Source organism: Equus przewalskii, chromosome 22, assembly GCF_037783145.1.
Source record: "Equus przewalskii isolate Varuska chromosome 22, EquPr2, whole genome shotgun sequence".
In the NCBI taxonomy this organism is placed as follows: domain Eukaryota; kingdom Metazoa; phylum Chordata; class Mammalia; order Perissodactyla; family Equidae; genus Equus; species Equus przewalskii.
In genome coordinates, this window is record NC_091852.1 from 7,003,239 (window position 1) to 7,018,262 (window position 15,024).

At 41.5% G+C, this 15,024-nt stretch overlaps 1 protein-coding gene across 4 annotated transcripts in view; it reads right to left on the reverse strand.

Moving 5' to 3' along the window:
• Positions 1-897: 897 nt before the first annotated feature.
• Positions 898-15,024, reverse strand: part of LOC103564432 (solute carrier family 28 member 3-like) — a 40,073-nt gene continuing 25,946 nt past the window's right edge. For 2 of the 4 annotated variants that reach the window (XM_070590792.1, XM_070590793.1), the window contains exons 11-17: positions 14,647-14,774; positions 11,774-11,942; positions 10,901-11,098; positions 5,851-5,932; positions 5,025-5,123; positions 4,677-4,797; positions 898-3,796 (exon numbers count right to left, since the gene is read on the reverse strand). In XM_070590792.1, coding sequence (XP_070446893.1) covers positions 3,670-3,796; positions 4,677-4,797; positions 5,025-5,123; positions 5,851-5,932; positions 10,901-11,098; positions 11,774-11,942; positions 14,647-14,774 — 924 coding nt within the window. In that variant the 3' untranslated portion in view covers positions 898-3,669. The remainder of the gene's footprint in view (positions 3,797-4,676; positions 4,798-5,024; positions 5,124-5,850; positions 5,933-10,900; positions 11,099-11,773; positions 11,943-14,646; positions 14,775-15,024) is intronic. The other 2 variants (XR_011531813.1, XR_011531814.1) reach the window with 2 other exon arrangements.

The window sequence follows — 15,024 nt, forward strand, 5'->3', positions numbered from 1 at the left end:
TCTGAACCAGTGAAAGCCTGGGCCACCGAAGCAGAGCATGCAAACTTAACCACTTGCCCATGGGGCCCACCCCATAAATTTACTTTTCAACTCTAAGTTTTATGAAATCTAAATACAGATCAAGTATTGCCAATGAAAATTTAGTGTCTCAAGATAAACTCTAAGTAGGAAATATATGTTAGATTTTAAAGACTTAATTCAATAGACAGAATGTAAAATATCTCATTGAAATAATATATTGGATATATTGGGTTAAATATATTGTTAAAATTAACTCTACCAGTTTCTTTGTACTTTTTTATGTGGCTACTAGAAAATTTTAAATAACATGAGACTTGCACTATATTTTGATCAGATAGCACAGCTAAAGAAAATAAAAGCAGTAATATGTACAGAAAATGGAAAAACACTGTTCAAAGTAGCCAAAAAACAAAAAAAAAAACTGGAAACAAAGTGTATACTTATGCATAGAGGACTGGCTTATAAATATACATACACATCATGGGCTGTTATTAAGCATTTGAAAAGAAGAAAGTTTTGCCAGTGCACTGGACTATCCACAAAGTATTGTTATGGAAGAAAAGTAAACTGCATAGAAATGTGGGTAATCCAGTACAGATGGTCCCCAACTTAACCACGGTTCAACTTATGATTTTTTTTTTTACTTTATGATGGTGTGAAACTGATATGCATTCAGTAGAAACCGTACTTTGAATTTTAATCTTTTCCAGGGCTAGCGATACTCTATGTGGTACAACACTCTCTCATGATGCTGGGCAGTGGCAGCTCCCAGTCAGCCCCACGATCACAAGGGTAAACCACCGATACACTTACAACCATTCTGTACCCATAAACCACTCTGTTTCTCACTTTCAGTACAGTATTCAACAAATTACATGAGATATTCAACACTTTATTATAAAATAGGCTTTCTGTTAGGTGATTTTTCCTGACTTTAGGCTAATGTAAGTGTTCTGAGTATGTTTAAGGTAGGCTGGGCTGTGATAATGTTCAGTAGGTTAGGAGCATTAAATGCAATTTTGACATATTTTCAACTAACAATGGGTTTATCTGGACATAACTGCATTGTAAGTCAAGGAAGATGTGTATTGTGAAACAATCATCCCTATCCTCAATAGGTGGATATGTTTGTAAAATATTATCTAAACATGAAAAAAAGGGCAGGAAAAAGTACAGTGATGTTAAAAAAACATCAAGTTATTTAACCTGGGTTACCTGTGTGTGGTGGGCCAGGGCAGGAGAGAGGAGGAGGGAAGCAAGTGGAAAGAAAATTAAAGGTCTAACTCCCTCCCATCCCAAGCATGTACATTATCTGATTTATGTAGAATTATACACACACACTAGGGGAAAAGGAGGGATAGAGCTAGAACAATATATAATGACATGTAGGAATTTCCAAAGTGTATTGCCAAGTGTAAAGAAGTTGAAGGTGGTATGTTAAGCTCATTCTAGTTTTGTAGAAACAGCAACTTCCCCATTTTCTTATATAATTTTGGAGAAAGGTGCATATGCTAATTAACAATAATAATCTCAGGGGTGTGTGGTACTAGAAAGAGAGCTGGGGTGAACAGGGTAGGAAGAAGGATGTGTGTCTGTGTATAACATCATCACTTTTTATTAAGATTGGATACTTTTTGATGAAAAAGAAAATAGTAAAAAAAAAAAGGCACTGTGTTTTTCTTGGAAAAAAAGAAAAAAGGAGCGCAGAGAAGAGCTACAAATAGCCAAGAAACAGTAATGACAACAGACAGAATTTGAAAATTAGTTGGCCAGAAAGACACTCTAGAAAGAGCAAAGAGATTCTCTCAGAAAGAGATTCTTAGGAATAAAACAGAATAGAAAAATGCAAAGAGTTAAAAGGAGAAAAAAAAGAGTTAGAAAAATAATAGCGATAACATAAAAAGGAGATCCAACACGTGAATAACTGGCATCCCTGACACACTGTGCCACAGGCTTTTATGAAGGCTGACACCAGAGCACTGAGAATGGAGGGAAAGACAGGTAAGTATATGATGCTCAGTGAAGGTCTAAATACTGAAAGGACACATTGAGTTTCAAGAAAAATTTTTCCAAGAAAAATTCAAATGGTGAATAATTAGAAATATCCTAGCATACTGTACTTCAGAGATTAAGAGTCCTGTAGGCATTTAGCTCCCTCCTTCACCACCACCACCAACTACCATCACACACACAAAAAGCAACTATTCACACATGCAATTAAAAAAATTACTCTTATGCATGAACAAAAGGGAAAACATATAAATAACCTAAGGTATTCCAAAACATTTTTCACATGCTTTCTTTTGCATGAAACACCTTTTAATCCAGTCATTACTGTTTGCGTTTTCTCACAAAATGTGATCCTTATGCTTTTAAGGGCATTGATGATGAGCATTTCCTTAAAGAGCAGCCCACCATCATTTCTGAATTTTCTTCTGAGACACATTATGTCTCAGAACCCGTTAAGGTTCTTCTTTGATACCCATTAAACAAGTTTGATGCTGATGCTCTTCTGGAAGTATCAGTGAAAGGTTTTCTTCTTCAAATAGTCCTTATGTGGATTTTGACTAAAGAGTAGCACCATTTTCCAGTCTTGTCACCAGGAACATAATCAAATTCGCACATGAATAGGCTTACAGTTATGCCCTAGAACAGGTTGACTTCTCAAAGGTAGACATGGATATTATGTACCCATGTGGTACATCATATTATTTCTTCAAAATATTCGCTATAGCTCCCAATGACAGGATAAATCATCTATGGCCATTGACTCATGCTTGCCACATGACTAGCTTTGGATAATAGAATGTAGTGGAAGTGAAGGGTGTCACTTCCTAGCAGAAGTTTTAAGAGTCATCATGTGGTCCCCACCTTTATTTTCCCTCTCCCATAAGACGAACATGCCCCACATAGGGGCTGCTCCTTTAGCCTGGGTCCTGGAAATGAAGACAACATGGAATATAGCCAAAATTGGCCCCCATTAAACACATAATATGATTGAAAAATAAACGTGTAAGCCACCAAGGTTTTTGAAGTATTTGTTACTGCAGCATAGTTCAGCTTAAGCTGACTGGTATAACTCAAAGCACACGGCATTGAAAACCTAACTTTGGAATGGTCTAGGCGCTCTCCTGAAGGACTCCTGATTTCTGTGGGACTTCCTCAGGGCAGGTAATGAGTGGGTGATATGTGACTGGTCCTCTTCCATCTGAGATTCCCTGTTAGGCTATTTCAGCTCAGCCAGGATGAAAGCAGAGACCTCGCATGAGATGATTTTAAAGTGGGTCACTCTGGATTACTCAGAGACTCACACTAATGAGTATGGCCGAGTCACAGCCCAGTTGTTGTGTGCCATCATTTATACCTGCGTTCTGGTTAAATGTCCTAAAATTCTAAGATTGGAAGACATTTGGGGGACTGGAGACAACACCTCACTTTGGGACACTATAGTAGTTCTCAGTGGGGACAGGGCTGAGGAGGGGAGGGAGATGCTCTAGATCTGAAGGGTTCACTCCTGTGTTTCTTCTTTCCAGTTAAAGCTGACTCCATGATGGAAGTACAAATCTGTGGAGAATAGTGTTTTCTTTTCTCCCCGAAGTAGAAAGTTCAGTATCTCTACTTAGAGTTCTGTTGGAGAAGTAGCTGAGCTCAGAGTTGATCAGGGATCCAAGTGCAGTTCAGTGTTGATGGCTTCAACAATTCACAGCAGGTCTTCAAAGAAGACAGGCTGTGGTACCCTCCTGGGATGACCTCCCCGGGACCCACGGCAACAGTGCTGGTAGGAAGTAGAATGAAACAGTTAGCTGAGACTTAGAAGACAGAAAGTGTAGATGAGCAGAAGATGACACATTAAAAATAGCATAGGACAGCAAGCTGACTTCCCCCCCTCACATTCAGGTTAGGGTGGGTTAGGGACACAGGCCCCAGTGAAAGAGTTTTGACTCTCAAATCCTGTTTGGCTTCAGGACTCACCCTAGTTCCTCCAGAATAAACAAAGAAAGATAGAACTAATCCTTATAAAACCCTTGCATGTTAAGAAGGGCAGATGGGGTTGGGGTATTGATTTTGCAAATAGAAACTGTACAGGGAGGGGGTGGCCAGCATGGGGCACTGGCAGCGCCTCATGCACCATGGCCCATCACCATCACCATGTTGTCAGGACAGCTTGCGTTGCTTGACCCCCTTGAAAGGAAGGCAGCACCTAGTAACTAGTACTAGAGTACTACAGTACTAGTTAAGTGCATGGGCTCTGTGAGCAGAAAGACCTAGATTTTCTGGGGTCTTTCTATCTTGACTGTGCTTGCACTCATTTTGCTTGGGTCAGCGACATAGCCTCCCCATGCCCTGATTTTATATAATGCTTAAAAAAGCAACAGTGCCTAACTTACACTGTGTCTGCAAGATATGAGAGAGTTAATTCACACCAAGTGCCTAACACAGCAGGGGCGTGTGAAATGCTTGAGTGACACTAGATGGCTACGGGTCCTAGTCTTAGCCGAGAAACGTCAAAATGAAAGGCTGTTAGAATTGTCACAGAGGTTCTCATATTTAAATAAAGTAAGTTATGAAGTTATAAAGATAAGTGGAAGAGGTCTTTAGGTCTAATTTTTAAATTAATAATGGATATAAAGAGGTTATGATCCAGAATACAATACCTGCTCAGTAGGCTCTGGCAACAGGACACCACATCGGTTGTGTTTTGAGGTAAGCCAGAGGCAAAGGTGTTCTCGAAAATGTGATGGCAGTTGATGTCTACAGGAGTGCTGGAAAGGATGCCTAGAAGTGGAACAGAATGCCATGGATTTTATTAATTCACGAGGTCACTGAAGTCTCCTTCCATTCTTAGCTTCTCCACCACACTCCACACATTTCACTTCATGACATGCTTAACACAGCTCTGCCTCTGAGCTCTCTGCACAGCATATGCTGCACATAAGTTGCAAGAACCGCCCCCTGAGAGCTGTGGGCACAGCAGGACAGGACACAACAAATGGAAGCAGTACCTGCAATGCAGCCCATGATGAAGGAGGAGATGGTCCCTGCAATCAGAGCTCTCCCTGCCACTGCAGCGATGTCATCCCTTCTGAAATCTGCTATATTTGCTGGGAAACATGGAAGCAGATATGAGGTTAATGTTGAAGCTTATTGATTAGAATTCCAAATTCCCAACCTCTGAGAATTGTTCTGGGGCTGGAGTCTCAGATCAGCTGACTTTTCTTTTTTTAGCTTAGCTGGGAAATTCAAGATTCACGAACTTAGTGATGAGTTCCACGTCCAGAGAAGTCCTCTGATGTGGGAGGAAAAGAAGATTGTCCACACCGAAAGGCCCAGAGGCTTCCATTCTCTACAGAAGAAACAAGTCCTAATTTTCATCCAAAGGGCACACACAGCATGTTGAGGGCACAGCAAGGAAAACGCATCACAATGGAGGATCCCAAACATCTGCAACTCATCTGTCACCATCCTCGTCTGTGCCCATAGCAGACATCACTCACTAATCACAGCGTTTTTCCACTTGACTTCCATTGGACCTCGGAATCCTTCTCCAGGTGGCCATTATAAGTCTATTGGAATTGGCACGTGAATTGAAAGCCATGTGTCACCCCTGGCTGGAGAAGCACCTGTGCATTTGGGCAGACTCTTCCCGATGTTAGCTTGGGTCTACACAGGGAAACTACACTGCAGAGCAGGGATAACAAATAGACCCCTAATGATTCACTGCTCTTGTAGGGCCTTCTTTTCCTGACATGAATAATATTACAGAGCAATGTGGAGATCTAAAGCAGGTTCACATCACATCTGTTGTTGAAGAATATTCTTTTTACTTACTGAGAGTATTGATCGCTAATCCTAGGGAACTGATACTGCCAAAGCCGCAAAGAGCGTAAGTGGCAATTGTCTCAGAACGAATCTGTAAAGAAGCATAAAGACACAGATGCATACACGGTGTGACCAGCTTAGTAAATCTGACACCCTAACTGGGCTTCCTATTTTGACAACAGAATCAATACTGACAAATAAGTGCATGGTGTCAAACACCTGTTGGTTCCTAGACTCTTTCTTTCCATTTCCCCTTGAATTTGGATGGAGAGAATGGGGCTGTGTGGATTCAGAGACTCCACAAAGGGCTTGGAATGGGTGGTCTTGGCCTCTACAAATGCTACTTTCTGCTCAATGACAACTTTTAATATTCAGTGTGACCTGGCCACCTGCTACAATGTGCCAGGCACAGGACCAGCTGCTGAAGACACAAAATTGGTCCCAGAAAATATTCACATTTATTTGACAAATGTCTTATTCAGAATGTATAAAGAACTGTTGTAACTCAATAATAAGAAGACAAGCGTCTAATAAACGAATACAGAGTGTCGACGAAAATAATCCATAACCAATCTATAAATGAAAATTTGGGTGAGTTTATTCTGAGCTAAAATGTGAGGACCATGGCCCAGGGCCTTTCTTCCCAAAGGAAGAAAGAGCACCAAAGAAGTGGGGTCTACAGAGTGGTTATACACCCCCAAAGAGGATGTTTCCCATATGATTGAAATGTCCCTTTTACAATAGTTGTGAAACTGCTCTGTGGGCACAGCCATTGATGGACAAAGCAGGTAGGTCTGCTGTCTAGGTGGACACAGAAGGGTGGCAGGTCTGTTGTCTGGAGCTGGATGGTCACAGGTGAGCACAGCAGTCAGTTCCCAGCCTCCCGAAAGATGCTTATCCCTAAGGAAATGCAAATGTGGGGGGAAGTTGCACCTTTATCTTAAGGCCATTTGTTTTTGTCATAGGAAATGTTTAAAGCAGATATACAATGCGAGCTCAACCGCCGCAGTCAGACCCTTTTGGAAAAAACAAAGTCAGGCCGAATTAAGTTTACACCAAATGGCTTCCTCATATGCTCCAATATGTCCTATTGCTTGCCATTTCTATTTGTCAAGAGATTTCACAAAGGACATGCAAACGTCCACTAAGCATGTGAGAAGATGTTCAATAGTGTTTATCACCAGGGAAATGCAGGTTAAAACAATGAGATCCCACCACACATCCACTAAAGTGGCTGAAAACATGGACAATAGTAAGTGTTGGGGAGGATGTGGAGCATTTGGAACTCTTGTACATTGTTGGTGAGAATGTAAACTGTCCCAGCCTGTTTGTAAGATACAAACATACGGGGCTGGCCCGGTGGCGCAGTGCTTAAGTATACACGTTCTGCTTCGGCGGCCAGGGGTTCGCCGGTTCAGATCCCGGGTGAAGACAAAGTACCACTTGGCACACCGTGCTGTGGTAGGCGTCCTACATATAAAGTAGAGAAAGATGGGCACAAATGTGAGCCCAGGGCCAGTCTTCCTCAGCAAAAAGAGGAGGATTGGCAGCAGGTGTTAGCTCAGGGCTAATCTTCCTCAAAAAAAAGAAAAGATACAAACATACTTGACAGCTTCTTCTCAAGTTAACATCCACTGCCTGCACGACCCAGCAGTCCCTCTCCCAGGGATTTTCCCAGGAGAAATAAAGACCTACGCCCACAAAGGCTGTACATGAATATTTACAGCAGCTTTACTCCTAATAGTCCTACGTTAGAAACGACCCAAATGTTCTTCAACATGCAAATGGATAAAAAAATTGTGGATACCCATAAAGGAGAATACTACTCTGCAATAAAAAGGAAAAGAACTAATACATGCAACAACATGAACGCTAAGTGAGTCCACTCATGTGACATCCTAGAAGAAGCAAAAGTAATCTATTGTGAAAGAAAGATCAGTGGACACCCGGGACTGGGTGGGGGTGGGGGTGGGGGCTGTTGACGACATCCGGCCGTGAGGAAGATTTTCTAGGTGAGAAGGAAATGTTCTACATCTTGATTGTGGTTGTGGTTACACAGGTGACACATTTGTCAAAACTCACATGTCCACCAAAAATTGGGCTTTTTTCTATGTAAATTATACTTTAGTAAAAATGATATACTGTAAATGGAATGCTATTAGTAGAAAGGATTCTACAGATTTCACAGGAGTCCTTTCCATCTGGCCGTGGGGTGTGCTTGCCTTTCTTTGCTCCTCAGCTCTGACCAGCCCATAGGAACATGAGGTGCCCCTTGGAGGTGGGAGAATGGACTGTCCTCTCACAGGGCCGTGAGAGGATGGAAGGTGAATTCGTCCAAGTGTGAACACGGCCCTCCATCTCTATTCTGAAGGCAAGAGGTGCTGCTCAGGCCAGATGGTTCTTTCTCAGGGTGAGGGACTGACTGCAGAGGCTTGGAAGAGCCAGGGCACTTCACTGTTCACCGGAGGCACAGCCAATCTGGCAAAGGCACCCTCACAATTGAGGCAATAATTATTTCCCCCAAGTTCTGAAAAATCTATGATTTGGTTCAAAGAACAAACCAGGCCAATGCTTCATTCAAAATTGGTGGTGCCTTTTTTTTTTAATCTTTCAGTAACTGGATTTTTAAAAAGCCCACATTCAAGAGTCAAGTGGTCAAGGTAAGTTTTTGTTGATAAGGCCCTTCTTCTTTTCATGGTTTCTGAGAACTCCTTTGTTGATGTTTTCAATCAGTGTGCATATAGCAGGCAGGAAAATAAAATATATCAAGTATTTGAGCAGTCCACTGTTTCTGGAAAAGCTCGTCCTTGTCCCACTCTCTGTGTAGGGCTTTTTCTTCTATTGGCTTCAAAAAGAGGCCAGCTTATTAGGAGACCATGGGGAGGGAGAGGGCGTGAAGTGCTCGAGAGTCCTCTCTCTCCTTTCTGGGGATCTGCGGAGGGGGGCACACAGATGGGGCCACGTAGGGTTTTATAAGAAGAGGAAAAGCAGGCTGGGGTGATTCCACTTTGTCTCTGCCCATAAATGTGCAAGACTATGTGATGGAAAGAACTGCACTAGGAGATTAATAGTACATCCTACAGCTCTCCTTGCACATGAGCAAAGATGCCATATGTACAGGGACCGTCATTGTAGTACCACTTCAATAGAAAAAATTGATAAGAGTGATAAGAGTGTTGATCAGCAAGGGACCCGTTAAAAATAAATTATGGTGTGCTTGTACCTAGAATACTGTGTCACACGCATCGGTATAGAAAGGCATTTGAGATACATTATTAAGTGCAAGAAGCAAGGCTAAGGACAGTGAGCACAATATGGCACAGGGAGAGGAGCTAGTGCCAGAGAAATAGGGAGGATGACTCACTTTTCCCTTTACACCTTTTTGTACCTTTTGACTCCTGTGCCATGAAATGTGTTACGTGTTTTTGTTTACAAAATCAAACAAATTGCAAAACATGCAAAGTATTATCTTTAAGAAAGAGAAAATGGAGTAATAAAGTGCAACGTACACATTCTAACCTCTTACTTTAGATGGAGGTCAGCATTGGGCACAATTCAATGATAACATGGGATTTTTGTCTCATGGACCCAGATCTTACACTTCGGTCACATGGTGCCTTTTCCAGGAGACTAGGGGGACACCCCCACCAATTGTTGGCTGGTAAACACAAACTGCAGGGACTCATCCCCATTTTGTTGATCTTGCCCCTGGTCGGGCCCACCCCCAACCTGAATCAGCTCTACTGGCCTGTCTCTATTCTCCTACTAACCTGCTCACAAACCTGCTCAGCACTGCCAGGCCTGTGAGCTTGCTTTGCTCATTAACAAAACTACTTTCTCCTGGCAACTGGCAGTTGGGGACTGAAAAGCATTTCACTTAATTGAGCCTACTGTATACTTTTGGCAGGGAAGCAAGCTGCTTTGTGGTGGCATCCAGACAATAGGGACATTTAGCCAAGTGCCGAGGCGTGGTGAGCTGTAGAATGAACAATTGAGAAACAGGATACCTACAGAGCCACCGTGCACATCAGATGTGCGGGGCAAATGCCCTGATTAGAACACACAAGTCAACACTCTCCTGGGGTGTGCTGTTATTTAGTGTAACACATGGGAGTAAATGTGCATGTTTGGTCTTTGGGAGGCTGGAGAGTGGGGGCTGTTCAGAGGTGGGCCATCTCAGAAGCTTGGGCAGCATGCTTTCCCTCCCCTTTCCTTTTAAAGCCCAATATGTGCCTAGGACATTAAGTCCACATGGATTGTTTCCAGGAATAATGGTGGTGGTCAGAAACGTTCACCATTTCCCTGGGAGTTTCCATGTGTGACAATTCTGTTTGTTAGGAAAATAGAAGTTGGAGACTCAGCTGCAAATATGGCCCAAGAAAGAGCCTCGCCTGAGTTCCCTTATCCCATCCAAGGCCAAGGGGACATGGGCATCTCCTTGCAGGCTATTGACCTGAAGTCCTGACATAGTTTTAGGGTGCTTGTCTCAAAGTTTCAGACCAGAGACCCTGTGCTGCTTCTCTTCCCTTATCCACGTGGAGAGCAGCGATTGTGTCTCACGACTTCCTTAGGATGTCCAGGCTCTAGGTTCCATTTAGGCAGTTTCTCAGAGTCCATAGAATTCCTTAAGCTGAAAGGAAGAGAGCTTCCTGATCATTAGACTCTGAGCCCCACGAGGGCAGAGGCCTCATCACTTTCAACGCTGTGGCCTCAGTTCCTAGGTGCATTGCACACAGAAGGCATTCGATAATTGTTGATGGATTGATTCCAGTCTCAGCTCATATGACTCTGGGTTTGATCCATGGTGCTCAACAGTAAGTGATCTCAATGGTAGTGACTAGTTGTGTTTCTACACACACACAGACACACAATGATTAATTCAACATAACTGAAAATTATCAGCTGCCATTTTCATTATGAGCTCCATGTGCTCTGGAATTTGTTCTCTTTTTCAATATACCCCAGGTCCCTGGCCTGACACACAGAGGCACCAGTAACTATTTGTTGAGTGTATATATGTGATAAAGACGTGCACTGAAAAATGAAAATATTTACTCACTGACATATATTGCTGCACACCATCCACAAATTTGGGTCCAGCCTCTTTCCTTAAATCCACCAATTTTGAGAGGCGCTCATAGGCCACAAATTCAGTGAAGAATGTCTTATAACCTATGAGTTTGGCAACCATAAAGCTGTCTTGCCAGTCCACTCCCATCATGAAGGAAAACGGCATGAAGATGTAGGAGCATATTATCTACAAAAACAAAAAATAGATACTTTATTAGAGTTGTGATTTTCTCCCATTCTTCTGCCTCACCCTCGTGACGAGATTGTTCCCTCCTCGTCTGTGTGTCCTGCAGGCATAGAAATCCTTTCACATGCCCTTGTCCATCTTCGTCCAATAGGAGTCAAGGTTGGGATTCGTCACATGAAGTGACCTGGATCCTTGGGATGGAGAGAACGACTGTATGTTGGGGGAAGGAGTCTGACAGGAGTCAGAGAAGCAGTGGTGGGAAGATAGGGGATACATGAAAGGTTTGTGCTGGTATAAGAAAGAGTGCACTAGAGGCAGTTAGGGAAGGTGATTCACAAACCTATGTTATTTTATGTCTTTTTAAATTTATTTTTGGTGAGGAAGATTGGCCCTGAACTCACATCTGTTGCTAATCTTCCTTTCTTTGCTTGAGGAAGATTGTCACTGCACTAACATCTGTGTCAGTTGTCCTCTATTTTATATGTGGGATGCTGCCACAGAAAGGCCCCTTGAGCAGTGAGTAGTCCATGAGTGGGATCCAAACCACGAAACCCCGAGCCACAGAAGTGGATTGTGCAAACTTAACCACTAAGCCACTGGGCCCACCCCAACCTATTTTATTTTTAAACCAAGATAGGCAGAAACAAAATGGAGGAGAAACATGATAGAATATACCTCGAAACTCAGCTGTGGGTAGTCAAGCATGTTTCCAAACCAGGACAGGGCTGAGTTCACAAAAGACAACAGGGCCAGGAAGGCTATCAGATTCACAGCGATGTGTGCCACCAGGGAGATGGATGCAGATGCTCCCTGTGATATGGCTTCTAGGAGATTCCTCGAATCACTTTATCAAAAGATAGCAATGGCAGAATTACCAAGGAGTTGTCAGCAGATGGACATCACAGGTGTAGATACGGGGAAATCAGAGCTCATTCGGATGAAAAGACAAACTCTCAGGACCACGCCTTGGCCAAAATCCTCACCTGGATTCCATGAAATCATGAAATCATGACAGGATTTATAATTACTGAGTGTAGGTGATGGGCATATGGGTGTCTAACTGTTATACTACTCTTTTAATTTGGGGACATTTATAACTAAAAAGTTGGGAAAAGATAAAAGATTATAGGCTTTAAAAATTATATCTATTTAAAAGTAGCTACCAGAGAATATTTATAAAATATTCATGGAATAAGCACTAATAATTCAAGGAAGGTCTGAACATCCATCACCTAAGAAATGGAAGGTCACCCTCACCCTTGAGTCCCCTCCCCACCAGTTCCCTTCCTTAATCTCATCCTCTTCAATCTCATAGGTACCTGGCTCCCTAGAAGTTTCTTATCATTCCCTTTCTTGTCAATTTCCCTATATGTCTGCATCCCTAAATAATACATTGTGTAGGTTCACACATTTGCTAACTTTATAAGTGGAATCATACATATTCCATATATATATTCTTTGACAACTTGCTTTTTCATTCATGATTATGACTTTACCCACATACAAACAAGAGGTGAATCTCAGAAACATGTTGGTTGATGGCTTCTGTTATTAAGTGAAATGCTTTTGAACATCCTAAATCCCTTGTTTTTTCCACCCCTTTTTCTTTCTTTTGCACATGGCAAAAGAAAACGAACCAAAGAGGGGTTAAGGATACCTATATCACAGCTTCTTTCCCTATCATATAAGAAACTTCCTGAAATGGTCTCTCTGTGGCTTTGCAAGAGTCCTAAATCAAGTCTAAATGAACACTACATTATATTTAAAATAAAATATCTACACTGAAGTCAAGGAAATGCAATGACATTCAGTTACTTAGGTTTTCAGCCAAAGCAATCTTGAGAAAGAAGAAGAAAGCTGGAGGTATCACACTCCCTGATTTCAAACTATAATACAAATCTATAGTAATCAAAACAGTATGGTACTGGCACAAAAACAGACATAGAGAGCAATAGAATAGAAGAGAGAGCCCAGAAATGAACTCATGCTTACATGGTCAATTAATCTATGACAAAGGAGGCAAGAATATACGATGGGGAAAAGACAATCTCTTCAACAAACGGTGTTGAGAAAACTACATAGCTCCATGCAAAAGAGTGAAACGAGGCAACTTTCTTGCACCACATACAAAAGTAAATTCAAAATGGATTAAAGACTTCAATGTAACACCTGAAACTATAAAACTCCTCAAGTAAAACACAGTCAGTCAGCTCTTAAACATTGGTCTTGGCAATATTTTTATGGATCTGTCTCCTCAGGCAAAGGCAACAAAAACGAAAGTAAACAAATGGCCTTACAGCACACTAAAAAGCTTTCGCATAACCAAGGAAGCCATCAACAAAACCAAAAGGCAACCTACTGAATGGGAGAAGATATTTGCAAAGGACATATCTGATTTGGGATCAATCTCTGAAATATATAAAGAACTCATACAACTCAATAGGATACAAACAAAAAATCCAATTAAAAATTGGGCAGAGGACCTCAAGAGACATTTTTCCAAAGAAGACAGACAGATGGCCAACAGGCAGGTGAAAATACGCTCAATGTCAAAAATCAACAGGGAAATGCAAATCAAAACTACAATGAGTTATCACCTCACACCTGTCAGAATGGCGATTATCAAAAAGATAAGAAATAAGTGTAGGTGAAGATGAAACTCTCCTACACTGTTGTTAGAATGCAAATTGGCGCAGCCACTATGGAAAACAGTATGGAGATTTCTGAAAAAATTAAAAATAGAACTACCATACAATCTAGCAATTCTACTTCTGGGCATATATTTAAAGAAAATGAAAACACTAATTCAAAAGGGTATATGCACCCCAATGTTCACTGTAGAATCATTTACAATAGCCAAGATATGGAAGCAACCTAAGTGCCCATAGATAGATGAGTAGATAAAGATGTGGTATATAGACACAATAGAATATTATTCTGCTATAAAAAAATGAAATCTTGCCAATTGTGACAACATGGATGGACCTAGAGGGTATTATGATAAGTGAAATGAGTCAGACAGAGAAAGACAAACACTATATTTTCATTTATATGTGGAATCTAAAAAACAAATGAATAAACATAAAATTTGTGGAGAACAAAATGATATTCACCAGAAGGCAGAAGGGCTGAGTGAAACAGGTGAAGGGGATTAAGAGGTATAACCTTCTAATTATAAAATAAATAAGCCATGGGGATGTAATATACAGCATAAGGAATATAGTCAATAATACGGTCCTGACTTTGTATGGTGACAGATGGTTACCAGACTTGCCATGGTTATCATTTCTTTATATATATAAATATGGAATCACTATGTTGTACACCTGAAACTAATATTGTATACCAACTATACTTCAATGAACAAAAAAAGGGGTTCAAAGGTTGAACAAAATTCTTTGGAGTGAAGTCTAATAGTCACTGGGAAATTAAATTCACTTTAATAGCATAATTCAGTCTGCTCTGTCAATTTTTTGCTGTAATTTGAATTCAGACCCTCTCTCTGCCCCAGCTTGTATAGTCATTAACGAAGTGAAGGTGTCACTTACCCTATTTCCATTTTCATGGCATCCTTGACAGTTGTTTTAGGTGTTTCTGTCTCAGGCCAAAAGAGTTTAGCCACAGCCAATGACACGGGTGCTGACATAACTGAAGCAGTTAAGTGAGTGGGTGAAATCTGTGATTTTAGGAGAAAGAAGGCAGCTTAGGTTTAGCTTTTCTGTTGTGTTCAGGAAGAATGGCCCAAAAGCCTCACTAGGGAAGAGAAGGGCAGGAACTGCGTCTATGCCAGAAAACAGTGTTTCTTTGGAGGCTTGGAGGAGCTCAGGGAGCCAAGGTGGCATCACCGTGACAGTCAGAGGGAAGAATTTGTGTGAATTGACCACATCCTTGGGGAGAAGCACAAAACCAAAATCCAATCATTTCCG